General features: G+C 32.4%; 1 protein-coding gene across 1 annotated transcript in view; it reads right to left on the reverse strand.

The window, feature by feature from the left end:
* Window positions 1–1798: 1798 nt before the first annotated feature.
* The window catches only part of ELOVL7 (ELOVL fatty acid elongase 7), a 108119-nt gene continuing 84687 nt past the window's right edge, over window positions 1799–25230 (reverse strand). Inside the window, exons 3-8 of the mRNA XM_031965375.1 lie at window positions 24692–24882; window positions 18527–18607; window positions 15655–15711; window positions 13521–13626; window positions 4460–4596; window positions 1799–2263 (exon numbers count right to left, since the gene is read on the reverse strand). Coding sequence (XP_031821235.1) covers window positions 2054–2263; window positions 4460–4596; window positions 13521–13626; window positions 15655–15711; window positions 18527–18607; window positions 24692–24882 — 782 coding nt within the window. The 3' untranslated portion in view covers window positions 1799–2053. The remainder of the gene's footprint in view (window positions 2264–4459; window positions 4597–13520; window positions 13627–15654; window positions 15712–18526; window positions 18608–24691; window positions 24883–25230) is intronic.

Genomic DNA, 25230 nt, shown 5'->3' on the forward strand with positions numbered 1-25230 from the left:
TAAACCATTTTTTATTATAGGTCACACATTAGATAGGTAGCATATCTATTTAGTGGCCAAAATCAGTTTGACATCTAAAATTATTATTCAAAGTTTGGTGTTAACAAGTCTAGAAAAATTCAGAATTTTCTGATTTCACCTCATTCTTGACCCAAGTATATCTATGGTTTAAAAATGAATTCTGATTGTCTAACATTATCTTGAATTTGTGAAAATTAGCATTTTTAGAAAGGGTTTTAAAAAATTATTTTGCGTTTTATTTTTGTCCAGTTATAGGTAAAAACAATTTTTAACATTTATTTTTAAAACTGTGAATTCCAAATTCTCTTTTTTCTTCCCTTCCTTCCTCATCCAACTTTGAAAATGCAAGAAATTCAGTATAGGTTAGACATATGTAGTCATGCACAACATTTTCACATTAGTCATGTTGTGAAAAAAATAGACCAAAAAACAAAAAACCAAACCTAAAGAAAAATAAAGTTAAAAAAATTATTTTTTCATATGTATTCAGAAACCATCAGTTCTTTCTCTGAGGATGGATAGTATTTTTCATCATAAGTCCTTCAGAGTTATCTTGGATCATACATTTCACTTTGTATCAACTCATGTAAGTGAAAGGGGACCTTTTAAAGAGACAGATAACATTCAAAGTGAATGTCAACTCTTCAGAACTTTTTTTAAGTGCCATAACACTGTAGAAATCTCAAAGGAGATTAAAGCTAAAAGCCATAAAAACTATCCTCTAAAGAGGATACATTTTTTTTTGAGAGGGACAATTAATTATTCTGCGGTACTAGCATTTGAATGATTCCATAATCATTTTTCTCTGATTGCTTTTATTTTTAAAAAAACATAATACATAAACAGGTATATTTACTTTTAAACACTTTCCCTTTTATTTGCATTCATTTGCTTCAAAAGCTATCTCTCAAAGATATCTGAATAGTGGATATGAAGGCAGCCTGAGAGCACCAAGTCTGTTAGCCCAGTAACGAAAGGTAATTTCTTTTAAGTTATAGGTCATACTTGTGAAAAGATAGCTGAGACATGCTAAAGTATAAAAGATTCAATAAAAATACTCAAAAAGAGGATCACAGCTGAACTTCAAATTGCTTTTTTTTCTTGACAATTTCAACTCTACCCAGGGATAAAATATCTGTAATGGGTTGTTTTTAATTAGCCTATTAGTTCCTATAAACTTTTTCTTAATGTTCTAGTAGGAAAGTTTGCCAGTAGAAACTAAAACTGCTATCTAAAGCACCCACTGATTACAAATTACCTCTAAATTATATTTAATATGACAGACTCCAAAAAAATTGCTTAATGTTTGCCACTGAAGTGAAGTGGTAAAGATTTTAACTGGAGTTAAAATAAATTCCAGGATCATTGAAGTGTTTTATGAAGTCAACAGTGATCATCTATAAAGCCAGCCCACCTTCAACAATATCTAAGCTACTGGTTTCACCTCTTCTCAGTGCTCAAAATATGAGATATTTTTCATGCATGTTGAACTTCTTTGAAGAGTATTATGCCTTAACTGTCTTGTATCATTGCAATGAAAGGTGTCGAGCAAGACCTTTAGATTCTGTATAGCAATGGAAAATGCCAAAAAGATAAAAAAACAAAAACAACCCTGAAGATTCATTTCTTTTTCTTTTTTTTTTCTTTCTTTTTTTTTTTTTTTTTTTTTTTTTTTTTTTTTTTTTTTTTTTTTTTTTTTTTTTTTTTTTTTGCTGAGACAAATGGGATTGAGTGACTTGCCCAGGGTCACACAGCTAGGAAGTTTTAAGTGTCTGAGGCCAGATTTAAACTCAGATCCTCCTAACTTCAGGACTGGTGTCTATCCATTGTACCACCTAGCTGCCCCTGAAGATTCATTTCTAATCTGCATATTACCCTCCCTCTCAAATATGAGAAACCCAAATAACTTATCATAAAAATACAAGCTCTTGGTTTTGAAGAAAAACATACAAAATGTACTGCACATCTAAATATGTTTTGATTGTCTAGAATATAGGATAACAGTCTGAAGTATCTGTGTCAACATGAGATTTCAATTATTCTTGCTTTTGCAGACTCCATTTTTCACAGTTTTGGGCAGCCTTTGCCCCTTAGTGTAAGCACGATACCAAAAGTGGGCAAACAAAATCAGGAAGATACACCCATAGCACATAATGATGTACTGGAAGATTGGAAACTGGTATTTGCAATCCTTGACAAGGAAAGACTGTCCTATATGGACTGTCACCATTATAAATTGAACCTAAAGAAGAGAACAACAACAAAAAAAAAAATAGTCAGGTATTTTAATAATTTAATTTAATTAATTTAAATATTTTAATTAATTAATAGTTTAATTCTTAACTATTTGCACAACCAACTTGTATCTCTGTTCCACCTCTACTGCCTGCTCCTGGGCCATACAATTTTGATTAAAAAGTAACTTCCTTGAGAGTTATTTTGCTATGGATATCAGGTCAGGACTGATTGCCACTAGCGACAGAGAAGATCTTCTTTGGAGAATCTAGATTGTCCTAAATATATCCCTAAATGAGTGCAGATCTAGGAGTCAGGAGGCCATAAGTTCAAATTGGACCTCAGACACGTCCTAACTGTGTGAAACTGGGCAATTCACTTAACTCTGCCTCAATTTCCTTGTCTATAAAATAAACTGGAGAAGTCAATGGAAAATCACACCAACATCTCTGCCATAAAAATCTCAAATGGGATCACAAAGAGTCATACAGAACTGGACAACAACAATCTAAATGTATAGCAGTTCTCTTTGCAAAATGAGCTAAGAGCATCCCTGACTTTTAAATAATCAAAAAAAAAAAAAATCCTATCATCTTCTCACACACTAAATTTAGTTTTTCAAAAGCACGCCCCAAAGTTTAGTCAGTCCCAAATGAAATGGAAGGTCCACTTTCAATTACATAGAGATGTATGATTCAGGAATTAGACTGAACTTACATTTTCATACTTATAATTACATACATAAGCCTCTCAAATGATACTGTTACTAATCTGAAAAGAGTTTTGAGAACCATTGTTGCATGCAAAAATGGCTTTCCCTTTCCCTGCTATTCTTCTAAGTATTCAGAGTATGTTCTACAAAGAAGGATTTTTACTATTTTTTTTAAGGATTTTAGGATCACAAATCTAGATCTAAAAGGGATTTCAGAGGCAATATAATCCAACCTTTTCATTTTACAGATGAGGAAACTTAACCTCAAAGAAGTAAACTAAGTTAACAAAGCTAGTTAAAAGTCAGAGGCAGTATTTGAAGCTATAAGTTTTCCTGGTTCCAATTACAGTATTTTTACTATAACACCATGAAGCCTCTAGAGGAGGCTTCCTATAGAGAGAACAGAGAGTAGCTCCTTCTGGATATACTCAAGGCAAACTGACTCTAAGCACACATTCAAATATGGCACAGGTCTTGAATCAAAAATTAATTCTTCTATCTTAATACATAGAGCATGTTAGATTTGTTTCATTGGATACCTAGCATTTTCTGGGCACTCAATCATTGTTAAACAATAACTAGAAGTTCCCTTTTTCAATGTCAGATCTAGCCACACAACTCTAAATCTATTCTTTCTTCTTTAGCTTTGGTAAAATGTGAAGTCATTTTGCTGGACACAGTAAGTTGCTGATACAAAAACATTTAAGCTAATACTCTGCTTAAGTCTTAAATAGTACTTCTAAAGCAAATATAGCTACATGTCATATTTTTTGTAGAAATTTATATGATGCAGAATTTAAATTTACATGTTGGAGAGGTATTCTGTTAGATAGATTTTTTAGGCATGTGTTTTAGGTATATGACCACTCATTTGATTAGAGAGTAATTACGAATTGTGATTGGAAAACAATTTTTAAAAGCATATTGATTTATCACATTCTGAATTTTGGTTTTTGGTTCTGACAATAATCCTCTCATGTTAAAGAAATATGGGAATTTCTACATATTAAGTTTGGAAATAGTACAGAGGAGGAAGAAGGGTTAGTAATTTTTAATTACTTAAAAATTAAATAATTCATTCAATATTGTGGGATAACCTATAGAATGTTTAAACCAAGAAAGAGAATCTTTTCTCTTTCAGTTGAGTATTATAGTCATAATAGATCCCATTAGGCTGATTCATGTTAATTATTCAAATATGCCTATTTGATTTAATTAAAGGAAACAACTAGGATAGTACACACATCAATCTGGTTTAAGATTTTATAATTAGTACTTACTATTTTATACATATACTCAATTGTTTTCAGCTAGATTAGTGATAAAACTAAAATTATATCAAAAAGATTAACTACATACTGTACAATGATGAAGTTATTTGTTTGCCTTGTGGACTATTTAGTTGGGAATATAATTTACATAGAAATGGACTGATTTCCACTTATTGGCCTTAAAATCCACTATGGGGGGACGGAGGGGTGAATTACTCACAAGCTGTAGTGTTGTCAAATATTTTTTCCACCACAAATATTTCTGATAGGCTGGTCCCAGTGCACACAATCCATAGTAGGTGTACATGACTACATGAACAGCTGTATTCAATAAGGCATGGAATGTTCCCAAACCACCTGCAAAAATTCAGCATTGTCACTGGTTGTCTAAGAGATAAATATATATGATTGAAGATTTTTAATGTTATTATTCCTTGATTTTTAATTGGAAGAAAATGTCACATGAAAACTCAAGTTTACTGAATCAGACAACAAATTAGAAAAAATATATGAACAATCACCAAAATTGGCAAAATCCATGACTTTAGCCAATATAATTTGTTTATATGAGGTGTAAAATGGCTCTTGCTTCAAATGGCTATTTGCTTCAAATACAACATGTATTCATTTATAATGGTTTTATGTTACAATATACATTTTAAAAATTTTTTCTACCCACAATACTTTTCAAAAATATTCTTCAAGTAGAACAATGATCTGTAGTACTGACAGGCAAACATTACAAAGGTTTCTCCTTCCACCAAAGACACAATAGGTAACATATTTTTCATGGTTGTAAGAGAAGGTATTAGTTTTGGTGCTTTAAAATATAATAATAAAAGCATTTTGCTTTTTACAAAGAATGGTGCTCTTTTAATTCATTAATACAACAAATCCCCAAAGTTTCAGATTTACTGGAGAAACTCAATTTAAACTAAAAAAAATTTAAAATTACAAAATGTTAAAGAAAATAATTCTTTAAACCTTCTAATAATTGTAAGATCTGTATTTTTATCACTGTGTTATTTTTCCAATAATGTAGATTAGTAGCTTCTATATGGAAGCACCGAGTTATATTCTATTTATGCGAAAACAAAAACAAAACCAAAAAAAAAAAAAATTCCCTATCCTCAAGGAGCTTACTTTGTAATGGAGGAGGCAAGTAGTAAACAGAGCAGCAGCTTCAAGATATTTGAAAAAAGAGAGAATGCCAAAAATTGAGGGGAAATCAGGAAAGACTTTCTGTAAGAGGTGGTACCTGAGCAAAACCTTAAAGGAAGTGAAAAATTCTAAGACAAGATTTATTAAGCATTTTTGTATCATGGACTTCTTTGAGTCTGGAAAAGACTTATGAATATCTTCTCAGAGTAATATTTTTAAATGATAAAATGTAAAACATAGGACTGATTACAAAGAAAACCAACTATGCTGAAATAGTTAACAAAATATTTTTAAAAGCAAGTTCATTTAACCTAGGTTAAAATATCCTGTTTTAAGATACAAAGATAAGAAGGGAATACAAGCCAGGCATAGGGGGAATGGATTGTATGAAGGTAAAGAGCCTATAAAATGGAATTCGGAATTCTGGAAATTTCAAGGAGAACATTTTGAATGGAAGGTAGAATGCCTGAGAGGAATTTACATGGAAATAAGCTAGGAAAGGACCTTAAATGTTAGGCTAAGGAGTTTGTGTTTTATTTCCAAAGCAATAGAGTGCCCCTAAAGATTTTTTAGGCAGAAGTATACTATGGTCAGACCTGTACTACGTTATTGGTTATTTTGGGAATTGCATATAAGATTAATTGAATAGAAGTTGGAAGCAAGAAGCAAATCCAAATTATTTTTGCAATAGTCAAGGAGAGAGACAAAAAAGGTCAGAAACAATTTCAGAAATATAGAAATAGCATCCATAAGAATTAGTAATTGATTGGATATGGGTGGTGAAAGGAAAGAAAATTAAGATTAACTATAAGGTTGCAAATCTGAAAGTAGAAGGATAATGATGCCTTCATTTCAATAAGGAAATGTGATGGAAGAAAAGTTATACAGGAAAAGACAAAAAGTTTCATATTAAACTTAATGAATTTAATATGCTAATGAGATACTCAGATGACATTCAGAAAAGACTACATTATCTATATGAACTTTAGTGGCCACAAAATGTTATCAACTATTGGACAATTTTTGGTGTTAAACCTCTTGCAATTTAGAACGTAGATAGCAGATTTATACCTAAAGACCTTCCAAAAGCTTGATAGGAACTGTCAGACTATGTGAAAGAACGATCAAGGTTCCAGGTTACCCTCTAAGGATGGAATAAGACTTTTGTGGAGCAATACCTTACATATGATATGAGTCCTTATTGAGAACTCCCTTTGTCAACTAACTGTCTATGACTTAGGGAATCAGTTCTAAGGAATTCTCTGGGCACTGATTGATTAGGTGATTTGCCCGGGGTCACACTGCCAATTAGTGCCAACCATGGAATTTTAATCCAAGTCTTTTTGCATCCCAATCCAAAATTTTCTTTACCATATTGCCCCATTTGGTTTTCTAACACAGTAGTTTAGTGATCAACATAGAAATAGACAATTACTTTTAAATATATACAAGAAATTCAATTGGATTAACAAAATGTTATTTCAAAGAGATCAGATGAATATATAAGATTTATAATCAGCATAATAATTATACACAAAACACATGCTTACAAAGCGCCAAGGGAGTGCCTAAAATAATTTATTCTCTCAAGCAATTGCATTTCCCTCCTCTAATCTTGTTGATACAATTTGCTTTTAGCAAACTCTTTCTTTATAAGCATGGTCAAATTCAATTTTGGCAAGTCTCTGTGCCCCCAGAGTTCCCACTGGAGTCAGAATTAATGACGTTTTATTATGTATGGAATCCTGATTATTGAAATTTTTAAACTTTTTATTATTCACATTTTTCTTAACCTTATAAAACATAAATTTAAACAGATATACTAGAAGAGTTGCAAAATTTTTCTGGAGAGCTATAAGATACAGTCCATTTTTGAGTATTTATGGCAGTTCACAAAAGCTCTTCCATATTTAACACATTTTAGATGTTCATTTGAGCCTCATGATTCTATGATGGAAAAATATTTCTTTGGTCATTAGCATGGGGCCATCATTATAACTATCTATTAAATCATGAAATTCTGATATTTTCACCAAGGCAAGGGTTCTAAAATATAGATTCTAGTATCAATGACCTAGCAAGTCAGAAGCTATTACACAGAGTGCCAAAGTAAATGGTTAATCCCCAGTAATGGTAATATTCTCTTTAAAATATTTTAAGTCTATTGGCAGATGCCTAAAATGAGATTTTATCATATACGAAACCCATACTACTATAATTAGTCAAACTTTTATTATTTGCAATTTGTACAATCTTCTGGAAAATAAATTTAAGCAAATATGCCAGGAAAGCAGTAAAATGTTTTAGAGAACTTTAAGATATGACTTAATCTTATCTTTGATAGTTTAGGTTTAAGTTTGTTATACTTGGTTTTGCAAGGTTTTCCTGATAAAAGATTATTTTTCTCTGAAGTTGTTTTTCTTTCTCTGACAACAGGGCTCCCAAAATATTTGAATCTTCAAATGCATTAGATTTTGTAGATATACAACACAAAATGTTTTATTACCTGGAGAGCAGGGCAATTCTTGCCATTCTTTCTCTTTCTTTTGATTTGGACATATGCAAAGTAAATTTCAAACTTATCTACAGATATCTGTTAAGTATATACTCTTAAATAAAGGAAAACAAAGAGGAAAACCATGCTAATGTTATTGTATAAGGAAGTTCAACAGGCAGTCAGGATAAATATCCACTGGGCTGGAATGCATTAAAAAATCTGTTCCAAGTTGGACAATTTCATTCTGAGTAAAGGTTAGAACCACAAGTTGAAAATATTTAGATATTGTTGCCTTGAATGGCACTGAATCCCATGAACAAAGTATTTGAAAGAACTCTGTGTGGAAGACCAAACAAAGATGTCAAGAAAATAATTCATATAGTTCTGTGAGGTTTCCAAAGTATTCTAAAATATTATTTTATATAATCCTAGGGCAGGGTGTTAGGTGCTATTATCATATCCCTATTTTGCAGATGAGGCAATTGAAGTAGACAAATATCAAATCACTTGTTCAGGGTCCCTTAGCTGGTATCTAAAGCTGGATTTGAACTCAATTTTCTTGACTCCAGGTCCAGTGATATAGTTACTTCAAAAATGCATGAATGCAAAAAAATAAGCAAGTATGACAGAAACTTTACAAAGTAGAAGCCATTGATTTAAGGGAATCCGGAATACAGTGTATTATATCAACAAAGTTGTTGTCTTTAGAAAATTAAAATAAATGGTCTCTAAAGTCCCTTCCAGCTCTGACGACTTTCAGAAGTTTCTATTTCTTCAAACTTTAAAGTGGGTGCTGGCCCAAAGGGCCTCTAAAGTCCTTTCCAGATCTAATTTCTTAGTATTTTTATTAACTCTTTCTCAAAAGCAATAAAGAATAAGATTTTAAGAGTCAATGGGCACAAAGTAAAATGTAAAATAATTCTCAATTCCTCTCAAATCCTTTCTTGCACTATTAACTTGAATTATCTACATAGTAAATCAATATCCTAGTAAATCACCTAAGCCCGCTAGGTGATGCCATATTACACAGAGCCCTCAGAGAGACTCCTCTTAAAGCTGGTCTCAGACACTAGCTGTGTGACCTTGGGCAAGTCATTTAACCCTGTTTAACTCAGTTTTCTCCATCTATCAAATGAATGCAGAAGGAAAAAGCAAAGCACTCCAGTGTATTTGACAAGAAAATCCCAAGAGCCGTAAAAACTCAGACATGACTGAAACAATTGAACAAAACCAAATCAAGAGTTGGCTCTGAAGCCAGACATATTGGCTATATGGGATGCTGGGCAAATAAATTACACTCTCAGTGCCTTAAGACAGTGGTGTCGAACTCATAGAAACCAAAGATCCCTGCAGTCCATACCACTGATTCAGTATAAAAATATAATGTTATCATATGTGTTGTTGTATTTTTGTTTATTTTGTTAAATTTTTCACCTTTACATTTTTTAGGTAAGGTTTTACTTCTCTATTGAGAATTCACAATTACATTTTAATATGATTCAATGGGAGTATTGTGTTTTGCATGCTGCTCAGGGATATGTTAGAGTAATTCTACTTTAGGAAACTCAAAGGTGTGGCAGCTAGAGGGTGCTTTGACTAAACACTGGCGTTGTTCAGGAGATAGTGAGTTCAAATCTGACCTCAAATACTTAACACGTATTAGCTTAATTAACCCCAATTGCCTTGCAAAAAAAAAATTTTTAAAGAAACTCAAAGGTGCAAAGAAGCAGTAAACCTTCATTGGTAGAAGGAATTCCCTTGCCTGGAAATGCCTTATACCAATGAAATTAGGGGCCAGATTCTATCCCCCTGTCTGCTGAAATTTTATCCCCTGCATAGAGGGGCTACTTAATGATGTGTGAGTTGTAGATAAAAAATCTTTTCCATATGTATATGTACACATTTAATACTTAAGAATATGATTGGAGTAATATCTGTTTTATATTTTAATATTTATAAACATATATATTTGGGCAGCTAAGTAACACAGTTGATAGTTCTGGGCCTGTAGTCATGAAGATTCATCTCCCTGAGTTCAAATTTGGCTTCAGATTCTTACTAGCTGTGTGACTCTGGGCATGTCACTTAATTCTATTTGCCTTAGTTTCCTCATGTGTAAAATGAGCTGAAGAAGGAAATGATAAGGCACTCTAATATCTGTGCCAAAGAAATCCCCAAATGAGGTCTGATGAATTGGACATGACTGAAAAATTACTAAACTTACCCTGATATCAAATAAATCAAGAGCTGAGGCAGCTAGTGAATAGAGCCTTGGGCCTGTAATCAAAAAGACTCAATTTCTTAAGTAATTCAGTGAATAAGAGTGCTGGGTCTGGAATCAGAAGTTCAAATCTGACCTTCCTGAGTACAAATTTGACCTCAAATATTATCTGTGTGACTCTGGGCAAGTCACTTAACCTTGTTTAAGTCAAATGAGTTGGAGAAGGAAAGGCAAACAACTCTAGTATGTTTGACCAGAAAATCCCAAATAAGATCATGAAGAGTCAGACACAACTGAAATGACTGAATAATGACAACAAATACATTTTTCTGAAATATGGATTTAAAGATTAGGCTTAAGTAACTTAATCTGGTATTAAGGAGTCAGATATTTGGTTGTTTCTCACTTTATGGCTTTAAAAGTCTCTCGTAAAATAGTGTTAGTATATAGATTAGATAGTATTTTTCTAAAAAAAAAAAAAAGGCTGAATACTTTTTTGAGATTTGATTTAATATTTATTGGAAAGCTATAACATAGTTACTAAGGCATTATACCACGGACTTCTAGTCCTCAAAAGGTCAATGACTTTTTATATATGACAGACAAACAACCAAGATGACTTAGAACTCGTAAGAATATTTTTAAAACCTTTAACAAATAGAAACAAGATAGGGTAAAAGAAGGTAGCAAAGCAACAATGATTTCTCCCTATGAATCCCTAACAAGGATTTCTTGGAATTATATTTTTACATTTCACCTTATATGAATATTCTCTCCCTCCTATTGGATTATAAATGTCTCAGATGGGAGTGGGGTGCTGCTCCCATTTGCACTGGCTTCTCTCTCGAGTCTAGTGTACTGTGTTGCGAATGGCAGGTACTTAATAAACATTTCTTAAATGAAAGTAAAATGAAATAGATACAGTTGAGAAATATAATTGTAGCCTAAATTCTATTTCATGAACTGGGTTAAAAAATCAGATCTGTTTCCTCAGGAAAAATTCTCCTTGGCTAGCTGCCCCCTTGAACAATTTCAATGGCTGACATGTCTCCTGGTATGCAGGGAACTCAAAAGCAAGTCTGAAGTCACAGTAGGCTCTGCCAACTCCTTCTGCTACAATTTCCTCTTAGTTTTCTTACCCCTGAATTGCAGTGTTTTTTTCGCAAGGTTGTGAGTTTGCTATGTCAGCTTGGATCTGGAAACTTCTAAAAGTTTTCTCCTTAATCTTTAAAATTATGTTGCATATTACTATGTTAAAAAAAAAAACTTTATTCCAGCAGCCTAAAGATTTCTTAAACTTGAGAACAGCTATAAACTTTATTCCCCAAAATTTTATACTATATAAAAGAAGGTTCAATTTTTAAAATTTTATTTTCTTTTTTCCATTCTGAACTTAACAAACATCTAGAAACAAAAACATTTCTATGTACAAAAAAGAGGATTGTACATAATCTCAGTTATACAAACTGCAGTTTTTTAAAGTACATTATAAATTTAAGATGGGAATTGATCCTGGACTGTATTATTTGTATGAGATCTTGGATGAGTCTTGAAGGAAAAAAGGCTCAGTGGAAATTGATTTCTATATCAGAAAAAGGATAAATTCTCTGAAAGTTCTTTTTGTAGTCCCAATATATAATTTAATAATAATGATTAATATTTATAATTATAAACACATCATTAAATAGTTATTTAAATGATTAGATATAATTGTATTATGACTATACTATATAATTATGACTATTAATAATATTCAAGACCTATCATGTAAAATACATTCACTCAATATATATTTATTAAGCACAACAATGTGCAGTTCCTTAAGACTTGGATCTAGTCAGTCATAAGCTAATTGAGATCTGTATTGAAAAAAAGAGTTCCTATAAAAAAAAAGTTCTCTCTGCCAAAGAAATTATAAGAATCATAGGTCTAGAGTTGGAAGAGACCTCCCAGATGGCCATCTAATACAACCCTCTCATTTCATAAATCACAGAATTGAGCCCCAGAAACAACTTTTCCCAAGGTTATGTAGGTCATAATCATCAGAAATGAGATTTGAACCCATATCCTGTGACTTCAGAAGTGAAGTGTGTTCTTCCCACTATACCATGCTGCCTTCCTTTTAAAGTCAGTTCGTAAATTAATCTAGGAGTTGGAATAGCTTTGTCTTTTTAAATAACTTAAAAGACAAAATAATTCCAGAGTTTATTAATCATATCAATTCAAAAGAACTAAATTCAAACACCATTCATGACCAATTAAAAAAAAAAAAAAAGAACATGTTCAGAGGATACTTCAGTACTAAAAATAGCACAAAAATTCAAGTCAATTTTGGACAGGTCCTTTAATGGGAACATTACTGATTATGTTTAATAAATGTTGGTGGCAAAAAATCTAGATATAGGTACAGTATATTGAACATTGATATTGACATTAACTTTCCAGTATAGAAGGGGAAGTTAGGTGGTGAAATGGATAGAGTTCCTGGCCTGGAATCAGGAAGACCTAAATTTAAATCCAGACTCAAACACTTAGCTGTGTGACACTGGGGAAGTTACTTAACCCTATTTGCCTCAGTTTCCTCATCAGTAAAATGAGCTGAAGAAGGAAATGACAAACCATTACACAGTATCTTTGCCAAAAAATTCCAACTAAGGTGACAAACAGACACAACTGAAATAAATTAAATCTCAGTATTTCATGAATGAAGAAATGTTCTCACCAACAGAGACTGACACCTTCTCTACAAGTTATAGTCTCAGAGGATTGCCTTAGAAAATTAAGTAACTTGCTCAAGGTCATATAGTCTGAACATGTCATAGGAAGAACATAAATCCAGGTCTTCTAGACTTAACTAGCTTATTATGCATTATGCAATGCTGCCTCTTAATTATTTAACAAAATCCCTACTAATAAAGGATTTACATCCCATTATGGAGCAAATGATACTTCTAAAAAGAGGACCCAAAGTATTCTCAAATAAAGGATACATGTTCCAAAGAACACTAAATAGCTAGTATTTTGGGCTAGGAAAAAATAAATAGACAAAACAGAAAAAACTATGTAAGATCCCCACAAATGAAGTGAGGAATTTAAAAAGTCAGGAGTTTCATTTGAATGTCTTTTCTGACCTTCCAGGAAATATTTTTTATTTTAATGACAATTTATAATGTATTATTCTGGGCAAGATCCCTTTCTGCCTCAGTTTCCTCATCTGTAAAGTGAGGATAATATTAGCACCTACTTCCCAAGGTTGTTTTGAGGATCAAATGAGATAATATTTGCCAAGGCACTTAGAAAACCTTTAAGTGCAATATAAATGCCATTATAATTATTACTGTTTTTATAACATGGAAATTTTATTATTATTATAACACATGATCCCAATTCTCCCTCAACTACCTGCAGCAAATTTGACTCCAAACCACCAGGTCCATGGCATGATGGTGTGATGGAAGACATGCAGGAAAGTAACTTGGCTATTTTTCTTACGCAGAACAAAAAAGATCTGAAATAATTTAAAGAAAATCAAGTTCACATTTAAAATACATGCAATTTTCATTTAGTATACACAAACACAGGGAAAGTATGAAATATTTTTAGTAAGTACACAAACATAATTTGCTTTAAAAATCAAGTTTTCTGGAATGTTTACAGAAGATGGTTTCATAAGGGGAAACATCAAAGAAACTGTCTCTCCTTTATCTGATTATGAAGTCAGATAATTCAAGAGATATTAAGGTTTTAGTGTTATGAGGGATGGAGAAGTAGAAATGGAATGAATTGGTCAAATGGGCAGGACAGAAGAAGGAGTAGGAACAAATAAAAGAAATCAGAGTGATTTTTTGAAGCAAATGGGAGAAAAGAAATAATGATAGGAATAGACTGGCCTTAATTCTTGGGATTAGAAACAAATTTAGATAAATTCAGACTTAAGCAAATAAAGAAGATTTTCTTTTCAAACCATTAGCAATCATCCAAAAAGAAAAAGTACAAGGCATAATATTAATAATGTGGTATGTGTTTTTTAAATACTACCTCCAAAGAGTTAATCTGGGAAACAAAAGGCAAAGTAATTTAAGAAACATGGCCAAGTCAAGGCACTATAAAATGGAATCTGCCTATTGGTTTGCAAAGTATGAAAGAAAAATTAATAGGAAATTTGAAAGGAAAAAAAAAGTAAAAAAGAAAAAAAAATCCAGAATTCCATAGGAATAAGCTAGCTAAGAACAGAACAGCCCAAAGGAACAATGTTATGTAGCAATATTGGGAAAGAAGAAGATTATTGGAAGGTAAATGCACAGTATTCTGCATAGTACCGAGAACATGCAAAATAACAACATAGCCAAAATATATATGCTTACAAAAATATAAAGAAGCAACATGGCTCAGTGGAAAGAAAATTGAACTGGATGAGAGTCAATAGGATTCTGGTCCTTGGCCTGTTTCCACCCAGGACTCACTCACTCTGTGACTTTGGAAAAATCAGTTTATCTCTCTGAGCCTCACCTGTGTTATCTGTAAAATGAAAGAGTTGGGCTAAAGGATATTTAATATCCCTTCCACTTCCAACATTCTCTGAATAATAAAATAGAGAAATAAGTGAGATGAAGATTTGAAACACAGGACATGGTTGTATAGCCCTAATGGGAGAATACAATTGAAAAGATTTGAGGCTTAAGGTTCTCATACTAGGTCTAACTAGAGTTAGAAGCAACAGAGAATGGAGTGATTCTTTTGTCCTAACTTTCATAGAAGGAAAAGAAAAATAAATACACATGGATTTTTTTCTAACGGGATCATTTGAATTGAGAGAAAGGGAATCTTTGGTAGAAGCATTTCAGCAGATCCTGAGGCCAAAGTTTGTCTTACTTAGCATACCTACAAGGAAGATTAAAAGGAGACCTAATAAACAAGGGCTTTAGTATGAAATAATGCATTTGGATTATGCTCTCTATAGATCCATGATAAGTTTGTTGTGAGAGGAATTGTTGTTGTTGTTTGCTTTTGTTTTATAAGATACATTCTTTGGGAATAGTTTAGCATTAGTTTATAGTGTTTTATAAACTGAAGGTCCTTTGCCCTCTGATAGGAACAATTTTGTTTAATAGCAGTAGTCCTTCCCAAATCTGAATTATAAAGAGCCTAGAATAGATTTGTTCCTGTCCTGAACTTAATCAAAAGACTCAAAGTAATGGAAAGATATTTTAAGGATTTTGAGACAGTTTGTAGAACTCAAATCAGTGGAGTAAAGGAGAACTGTTATGTGGATTATAAGAAAGTTGCGCTTAAGTAAATTTAGTACTTAATAATTTGGCATTATTTGATGTATAGAGATATATTTTTTTTAAGATTTGGGAAACACTTTGAAAATTGAATTATTTTTCTCTATGCATTCTTTTTTTTTTTTTATAAATGAGAGATAATTAAGCTAATGAAAGGTACTAGCTAGTGGCTAGTGAGAAAGGGAATCATCATCAAAATAATACTGTTTTAACTTTTTTATATTTACTTAACTGGATGATTTCCTACTTACAGTATCTAATAGCTCAATGAACTTGGAGAAGTAATAAAGCCAGCAGGTCCATGCCATCTGCAAAAACATACATAGGAGAACAAAAAATTTTAATTAAAGACTGCAAATAATGATACTAACACTTTCTATCCCACCAAAAACAAAAGAGAAGGAAGGAAAAGGAAAATATGTTTAATTTTCTCTGATTTTTTCATTAAAAAAAATTTAAGTTCCCCCAAGACTTTCAGCCTCAAATCTGAATTCATTCATACATCATCAGTTTTTAATTTAGTAAATTAAAATTCATAGATTTTTTATTCAGACGTCACAATTAGCAACTATTATAGCTGGACAATCAGAAGGATTTTTTAAAACTGATTTTATGTTGATTTAATACTGTATTTTTCACCCAATTCCATGTAAAAACAATTTTTAACCTTGTTTTCTTTTTAAATTTTGAGTTTTAAATTCTCTCTCTCCCACCCCCTTATTGAGAAGGCAAGCAATTTGATATAGGTTACACAAGTGTAGTCATGCAAACATATTTCCATGCTGTGAAAGAAAACATAGACCAAACAACAACAACAATAAATAAATAAAGAAATTAGAGAAAAAGTATGCTTTGATCTGCAATCATATTCCACCAGTTCTTTCTCTGGAGATGGATAGCATTTTTCATCATAGGCCTTTTGTATTGTCTTAGATTATCATATTGCTGAGAATAATTGTGATTCACAATCAATAATCTTATAATATTGCTATTACTGTGTACAATGTTTTCCTGGTTCTGCTCATTTCACTTTGCATCAGTTCATGTAAGTCTTTCCAAGTTTTCCCCAAAGTATCCTGTTCATCATTTCCAATAGCATAATAGTATTTCATCATGATCATATATAACAATTTGTTCAGCCACTCCCCAATTGATATACATCCCTTCATTTTTCAATGCTTTGTCACCATTAGAAGAGCTGCCACAAACATTTTTGTACATATAGGTCCTTTCCTTAAAAAAAAAAAAAATCTCTTTAGGATATGGAGCTAATAGTGCTATTGCTTGATCAAATATATGCATGGTTTTATACTTATTTGGTCATGGTTCCAAATTGCTCTACAGGATGATTGAATCAATATACAATTTTTTTAACAATACATTGATGTTTCAATTTTCCTACATCCACTCCAACATTTGTCATTTTCTTTTTCTGATAGATCTAGTATGGTAGCTCAAAGTTGTTTTACTTTGTATTTCTTTAATCAACAGTGACATAGAGTATTTTATATGATTATAGATAGCTTTGATTACTTTTTTTTGAAAACTATCTGTTCATATCCTCTGACCATTTAAGAACTGAGGAAAGGCTCTTATTTTTATAAATATAACTCAGTTCTCTATGTATTTGAGAAATTAAGTTTTTATTAGAGAAATTACCTGTAAAATTTTTTTCAGTTATGATTACTGTGTATTTCTCTCCATTTTATTTCCACCCTGCTTATCCTAAACTTTCTCTCCTTTCACCCTGTCCCTCTTTTAAAATATTTTGCTTTTGTCTTTTACCTACCTCAATTTGCCCTCCCTTATATCACCCCTCCTTCTCTGTTCCTTTTCCCCTTTTACTTTCCTATAGGATAAGATAGTTTCTATACCCAAATGAATGTGTATATTATTCCCCCTTTGAGTCAATTCAATGACAGTAAGATTTATTCCTCTCTACCCCACCTTTCCCATCTTCCCCTTCACTTTGAAAGCTCTCTTATGACCCTTTTATGGAAGATTATTTATCTCATCCACTACTCCCTTTCTCCTTCTCCCAGTGCATTTCTCTTTTTTACCCCCTAATTTTATTTTTTAAGAAAAAAATCAACCCATTGTATTCAACTTACACCTGTGCCCTCCCAATAGGTATACTCTTAACTGCTCTAGAGTTTTTACAAATTAACAAGTATCATTTTCCCATGGAAGAATATAAACCATTTAGCCTTATTGAAAGTTTTATGATTCTTTTTTTTCCTATTTGCCTTTTTATGGCTCTCTTGTGTCTTGATCTTTGAAAGTCAAATTTTCTATTCAGCTCTGTTATTTTCATCAGGAATGCTTGAAAGTCCTCTGTTTTATTGAATATCTACTTTATTCCTCATGAAGGATTACACTCAGTTTTGCTGAATACATAATTTTTGATTGTAATCCTCACTCCTTTGCCTTCTGGAATGTTCCAAGACCTCTAACCTTTTAGTGAAAAAACTATTATGTCTTATGTTATTCTGACTGTAGTTCCATGATATTTGAATTGTTTATTTCTGCCTGCTTACTTTTTTTTAACCTGGCCCTAAACTTTAGAATTAGTTATAATATTCCTGGGAGTTTTCATTTGGGGCCCACTTTCAGGAGATAATCAGTGGATTCTTTTGATTTCTATATTTTTACCTCTGCTTCTTGGGCTGAAAAATTATTTTACCTCCTCCTTTTGTAGGTTCTACAACCGAATTTGTGAGAGTTCAGGTGAGACCCAGCCTTTTCTCTATCATCTTAGCTCCATACTCCCACTGATTTTGAATCTATGGTACAGTAAATGTGATTAAAATTCAGTTTAAAAATACCCTTCAAAATTGTCCAGCTGTAATAGTAACAAATTACCTTTGAGGACAGCTGAGTAGCACAGTGGATAGAATGCCATGCTAGGAGTCAAAGTCTCTTCTTCCCAAGTTCAAATCTGGTCTCAGATACTAGCTGTGTGATTCTGAATAAACTACTTTATTCTGTTTGCCTCAGTTTCCTTATCTACAAAATGATCTGGAGATGGAAATAGCAAGCTACTATAGTATTTATGCCAAGAGAACCCCAAATGGGGTTATGAATAGTCAGACACAACTGAAAAATTACTAAACAACAACTTACCCTTAGGGCTATAGGTGATCTGGAATAGTCAACAATGTCACACCGGTATGAATAGCCTACACCCCAGCCAGACATTATGAACTACAGATAAAGAAAAAAGAAAACACACAGAAAAATAAGGAAATATTTGCTTACCCACCTGCACCTAAGTATTTCAACTAGGTTTGACCCACACCTTTCTTACAAGAGTACCTGAATGAGAAATCTCAACAATGAAGGAAAAAGGTTAGCTAAAGTTGTGACCAAGTATGAATCATAGTCAAATTAATTTTGTTGTTCATATAAATAGTTCCAAATAAAACAACTTTCTTTGGATAGTTATCCCAACATACTGTATTCCACTGAAACAACAAACAGAAGAAAAGTGAGGCAAAGATTTTCCAAAATGAATTTAACTCAGATGATTGCCAGGTGAAGAAAGATGATATATTCAGCTTTTAATACCTGAAATCTTTTCTTATAGTTGGCAATAATCAATATTTGACTTAAGAAATAAGCAAATAACCAAATAAACATTAAATTGGATATCTTCTAGGTAAACATAACAACTGTGTTTTTATTTGCCTTCTGCCCAGGGTTCATCTTTAAGTTATAGATCAAATGACACTATTTTCTTTTAAATAAAAATTCAAGAAAATGGACAAAGTAGCATTTTTTTTTTAAAGATAAGGGAAACTAGTTAATCTTCTTTAGGGCTTTGGATCATCCAAAAAACAAAACAATCTTATTAGTAAGTCAGCTACAGTTTTGCAAACTGGTAGACTTTAATTCTAACACACCCACAAAATGGCTTTAGTCCAGTAAAGAAAAGAATAAACTGTTTGTTGAAGATGATGGCTTGAAATTGAATATAAATACTGTATCAACATACTTTCAAGTCTGATTGTGATCAAGTTTACTATTAAAACAGTACTTGAAAGTGAGTAACCAAGGTTTCTATTTATTTTAAAAGTAAGGGATATTCTAAGTGGTTGGTAATAGTCTATTTGCCCACAAGTGCCCATATCCCACATTTCACCTTTCTTAGAAATTTTCACTGAGTAGGACAGTTGATGTCCTGTCTTCCCTTCAGTCTGAACATTTCTAATTTGATAAATCTAATGCAAAAACTTTTAACTTAAAATTTTATTTTACCATGTGATGACACCCACTTAAACAAATAGTCTATTACAGATAAAATGTAGTCATGTCATTTTTAAACTTGAAAATATGATTCTTCAAGGACATATGGAGGCATTTCAGGAAGAAAAAAAGACTATGAAATATCATGAAGGTTGTGTCATTAAAAATTCATCTTAAAAATACAAGCACCTGAGTTGGATAGCATATATATTTTAAAATTTTAAATTTTATTAGTACTTTTACAACATAATTATTTTCTGATAGATCCTCCTACTCCTAATCAGCAGTAGGTACCTTCCTTTGTAACAAAGAAATACAGCAAAAGCAAACACAATTGATGTAGTCAATATAACTGACAGGCATGCCCTCCCATTTAATCATTTTATTTCCCTACACATGACAGATTCTTAGACATGTTATTAATAGAATGATTATAAAGAAAACATAGTTCTATAGATACAAATACATAATGTACCCATGCACAGATTAAAGGAACACATATATGTGATTTCAATTATTGAGAACACAACCAATGTAGAACTTCTTCTATTCATAGGGATTGACAAGTTATCTCTAATTTATATTCTCAGACCATTGAGAGGTTATGATTTTTGGTCATTGTCATATTTAGTATATATCTGAGACAGAACACATACTGCCTTCCTACTTTGATAAAAATATATGCATAAATACATTGTTAGGACTATCTTTTCTAAATCAGCTGAGAAAATTTCAAAATGCACCACAGGAATGAGAGACATGTAGAAAGACATGACTGATTCCACTAAGGGAAAGCTAAATCTGCTAATATCTGGAAATCTTTTTATTAGTACTCTCCTTTACACTAAGACATAGTCTTCACCTTAGTTAAAGTTTTGCTATGTGCTCCAAAGATCTAAACTGTAATGAATAATTAATTTATAATTATCAATAAATAATTAACCTGTGTCCTTTGCTGGATCTTCATCCAGATCACATTGTTAACCTCAGGAGAAAGGCTTTTCTCCTGGTCCTTTGTCTCTTCTCCCTCTATTGAACTTCATGTCCTGATCTCATCTCATGCTAATTATTCTCAAATCCACTTAGCCCCACATTTTTAGCTGATCTCCAACTGCCTATTAAACATTAAATTGTATGTCATGTAAACATCTTAAGCTCAACATATTCAAAGCTGAACTCGTTATCCCTTCTCTTGTCCCTTACAAACTTTCCATTACTCTTGATGGCAGCAGCATCTTTTCAGGCATCCAGGCTCACATCTTATGCATCATGCTTGACTTAGGACTCTTTCTCTTTCATACACACATACAGACACACCACCATCATCATCACCACCACCACCACCACCAGCCCCATCAGTACCACCACCATATCCAATCAATTACCTGCTGATTATTTCCCTTTGGCAAGTCTCTCCTACACTCAGCTATCAAAGTGATCTTCCTAAAGCACAAGTTTGACCTTATTGTCCCCTAATCCTCATGCAATAAACTCCAGTGGTTCTCTCTTATCTCCAGTATCCAATGCAAAATCGTCTGTTTAGCTCTTAAAGCCCTTCATAACAGATCTCTTCCTAGCTTTCCAGAGTTTCTCTATTTTACTTAGCTCCCAATATCTATCACTTAAGCAACACTGGCTTCTTTATTGTTTCTTTAATGTTTGAACACCATCCATGCATTTTCTCTAGCTGTCTTCAATGCCTCAAATTCTCTCTCTCTTTATCTCTACCTCCTAGCTTCCTTTAAGAAGTCCAAGCTAAAATTCTACCTTCTACAGACATCCTTCCCAACACCTCTTGATGATTTTCAATTTATCCTATATATTGCTTGTTTGTATATGATTCTTTGCAAGTTGCCTGTTTCACTAGATTACAAGGTCTCCAAAACAAAACTATCTTTTATCTTTTGTATCCTCAGTGTTTAGTATCATGCTTAACCCATAGTAGGAGTTTATAAATATTTACTGACTGATCCAACTACCTTTTTAGAGAATTTCTCCCCCCAAAAAAGCCATCTTTCCTTGAACACTATTCCTTTACATGTGTTGTCTTCTATATTAGAATATAAACTCCTCAAAGATAAAGACCATAATTTTCTTGTTTGCATTCTTAGCACTCAACATAGAACCTAGCATATTATATGTATTTAATAAATACCTTTCATCAAGTCATACTTTAAGGAACTCTAATTTTGACCAAGTGAGCACTCCCTTACTGCTCATCATAATGGCCCCATAGTTTATTAGATTGTTTTCATAAGTTGCTGTGATCACAAAGTTCTCAACTGATAACTATCTTATTCTATAGAAAATAAACACTATATTGAATATGAGATAGTACATGAAATTTTTAACTTTTACATTCTACCCTAGACTCTTTTTTGGTCTCTAATGTGTGCTGAGTAACTAACTCTCTTAAGGAGATTTTGAATATACATAGAATAGGGAAAGCATAATATCCTAAACATAATATCCAGGCTTGGTTCTTCAAATAAATGTTTCTTTCCTTTATCTCATTCCCTATTTGACCCGGGGTCAACAAGGGCCTATCTTTACATTCTTGATGAGGTTATTTAGCCTGCATACCTAATGACTATACCTTGTGTGCTATACAACCAAGAAGGCATCTTTTTTATCTGTTAAAGGTAGCAACCTTTTTATTGAGGTGGGGCTCTTGCAGCTTTTCATCATTTTCTTATCTCTAAATTTCCTATTAGTTAAGAATGCCACAGTAAGATATGCATATATTCATTTCACATATACTTGAGTCTTTCAAAATAGCTATTTAACAAGGATCAGAAATCACTTACATCATCCAAGCCAAAAGGAACACCCATTTCATTGTGAGAAAAAGCTGGTGCATGAGTAATAATCATTTAGGCTACCTGAATTCAAGGCAGACTAAGAGGAAAAGACATTCTCTTCTTATCTCATTTCTAATACTTTAAATTTCTTATCACACAATGCATAAAGAGAAATGAGAATAGTTGGTACAAGCAGCCTGGGGAAGCAAGTAGAAGGAACAAAGAAAATAGTTAAATTCCTTTTTATGGAAGATGAAGAATGAAGTTGGCCCCATTCTGCTCTGAAAGGGAAAGGGCAAGCTGAATGTAGCTTGGTTACTACTTACTAGAAGAAAATGAGGTCACAGAAGTACTAGTTACTGGGGTACAAGGGATTGCCACAATTTTCCCTGAGGTTGACAAATTCAACCATTTTCCCATAGGAGTAAAGCATTATTATTGATAATAACAACAATAATAATAAGTAAAAGTTTTATAGTATTTACTATGGGCCAAGCACTATGCTAAATACTTTATAATGACTAGCTCTTTTGATCTTCACAACAAACCTGATTGGGAGGTACTGTTAAACCCATTTTAAAGATGAGGAAACTGATGCAAAGTGAATTTAAGTGACACACCCATACTGACACTATGTGTAGTGCAGCTAGTAAGTATAGGAGTCTGGATATACTCAGGTATTCCTGATTTCAGGCTCAGGCTCCATCCATTGCACCATCTAGCTGCCATTACAAGCATCACTATATAGAATAATTGCATAACTAGCCTATTTCCAAGCCCCAAACTCTTACAAACCATCTGCTGTTATCACAACAATGGAATCTGTCCCCCTTTCTCTGGTCCCTGTCCATGTACCCTATGTAATAAATTCTATCTTCAGATATCAACCTCTAAAAAGGAAAAGCTGATACTTTAGTGGTGATCTTAACCAATAGCTCATTTTACAGATTACAGAACTAAAGCCAAGGAAGTTAAATGATTTGCCTAAGACCACATATATAATAAGAGACATGGTAAGATTCCCACATTCAAGTACTCTGATTTCAATCCAGTTTTCTTTCCACTATACAGATTGGTTCAAGCATTGGAAAGGAGAAGAGAATATTTTTTGTTAACCAGTAGCAATTAGTCCACTAATTCATTCTCAATTTAATTTAATAAGCATTTGTTTACTATACAGAGGATACATAATCAATATGTTTTGTTTTCAAGACTTGCCCTTTGGGTGTATTCATTTTAGTAAAATTCCATTACAACTAAACATTTTGGAAATTCATTATAACACATCCCCTCCCCCCTTAAATGAAGTACTACATAAACACTATTTTAATAAAATATTTCTTATACCTGAAAAACAAACAAAACCCCACAGTTTTTAGCTTAATAGAAATAGAATGGATTTTTAAAGATGAAAACTTTAAAAAATATTTCTTGAAATACAGACTAAATTAAATGCTTAAGCAAACTACAGCCTTCTCATAATATGCGACACTACCATATACTTACATAGGTTTTTGAAGAATATTTATATCATTTATGTCTTACTACATCTTGGCTTGCAAGATTGCACAGTTACCTGGGAATCAAGAAGATCTGTCTTCCTGATAATAACTATATTTAATAATAACTAGTATTTACATATTGATTTAAGGTTTTCAAAGTATTTTACAAATAGTATTCCACAAAGCAATATTAGGATGTGGTAACTATAAGAGGAGCTAATACATCAAAAAGTATTTTGGAGATGAAAATGATAAGGAAAAATGTCATTAGAAAGCTTTTTTTTCAATGTCAAAATAAAGAAATTTCTACTTTATCTTCAGTGTCTTCCACCCCAATCCATTTCCTGAATATTCTAATCATAATCTTTATGTGAAACATTTTTAATATTTCACAAAAAATTTAGGTCCCATACTTTAAAGCTAAAATTTCATTTGGAATTGTTAACTTCAAAGCTATTAAAAATTCACACTGCATTGATAAATTAACAAATTTCTCACTTTGCCTCTAGGCTGAATTACACTGAACTTGTTCCTAATGATTCATTATCTTTAAGACAATTCTTGGAGTTTTTAAAGGAAGCATATGACAAGGCCTTCTAAGGCTCAACTCAGTCAATAAAAATCTGTCTCTGTACTTTTCCTTGAAATCATAATAATTATTAAAATGACAGTATGTGAAGCAAGCTTATTTTATATTCTAATAAAAAAAATCTCCCATTAGAAAAACTAAAAATGCTTACCTCATAACACATATATAAAGAAAAGAGCACTATTAAAAAGTTGTATGTAATCATCAATTTCTTGAGGTCAAAGGGCTTGCGGTTTTCCATAAGCTTTGGACCCAGAGAAGTGACAAAGTAGACATAGAGCCCAAGGATAATGGCTTGTGGCAGAGGAGAAGACATGAGTGGCCAGTCTCCCACTCTGGGATCTAGAAGAAAATCATGTGTCAATGAATGTTTGTTGTATCAAGAGACAGTTAATGTAGATTACATATTTTTCAAGTGATTAGATGAGGTGTCTAAATTGGAATACATAATAATATAGGTAACCACTTTGGATTCAACCTCACTATTATTATTAATTGTGTGATCATGGAAAAATCATTTAATTCCTCTTACCTCCATCATTTATCTAAGATGATAAACTTTACAGATGAGAAAACTGTGACTTGCCTAAAGTCACAAAAAAAGTGAAAAAGAGAATCAGGTTTCAAACAAAGTCCTCTGGTAGTAAATGGAGCATTCTTTTCCCTGTGCCACACTGTCCTAACACAGAT

This window comes from Sarcophilus harrisii, chromosome 1 (genome assembly GCF_902635505.1).
Source record: "Sarcophilus harrisii chromosome 1, mSarHar1.11, whole genome shotgun sequence".
NCBI classification, from domain to species: domain Eukaryota; kingdom Metazoa; phylum Chordata; class Mammalia; order Dasyuromorphia; family Dasyuridae; genus Sarcophilus; species Sarcophilus harrisii.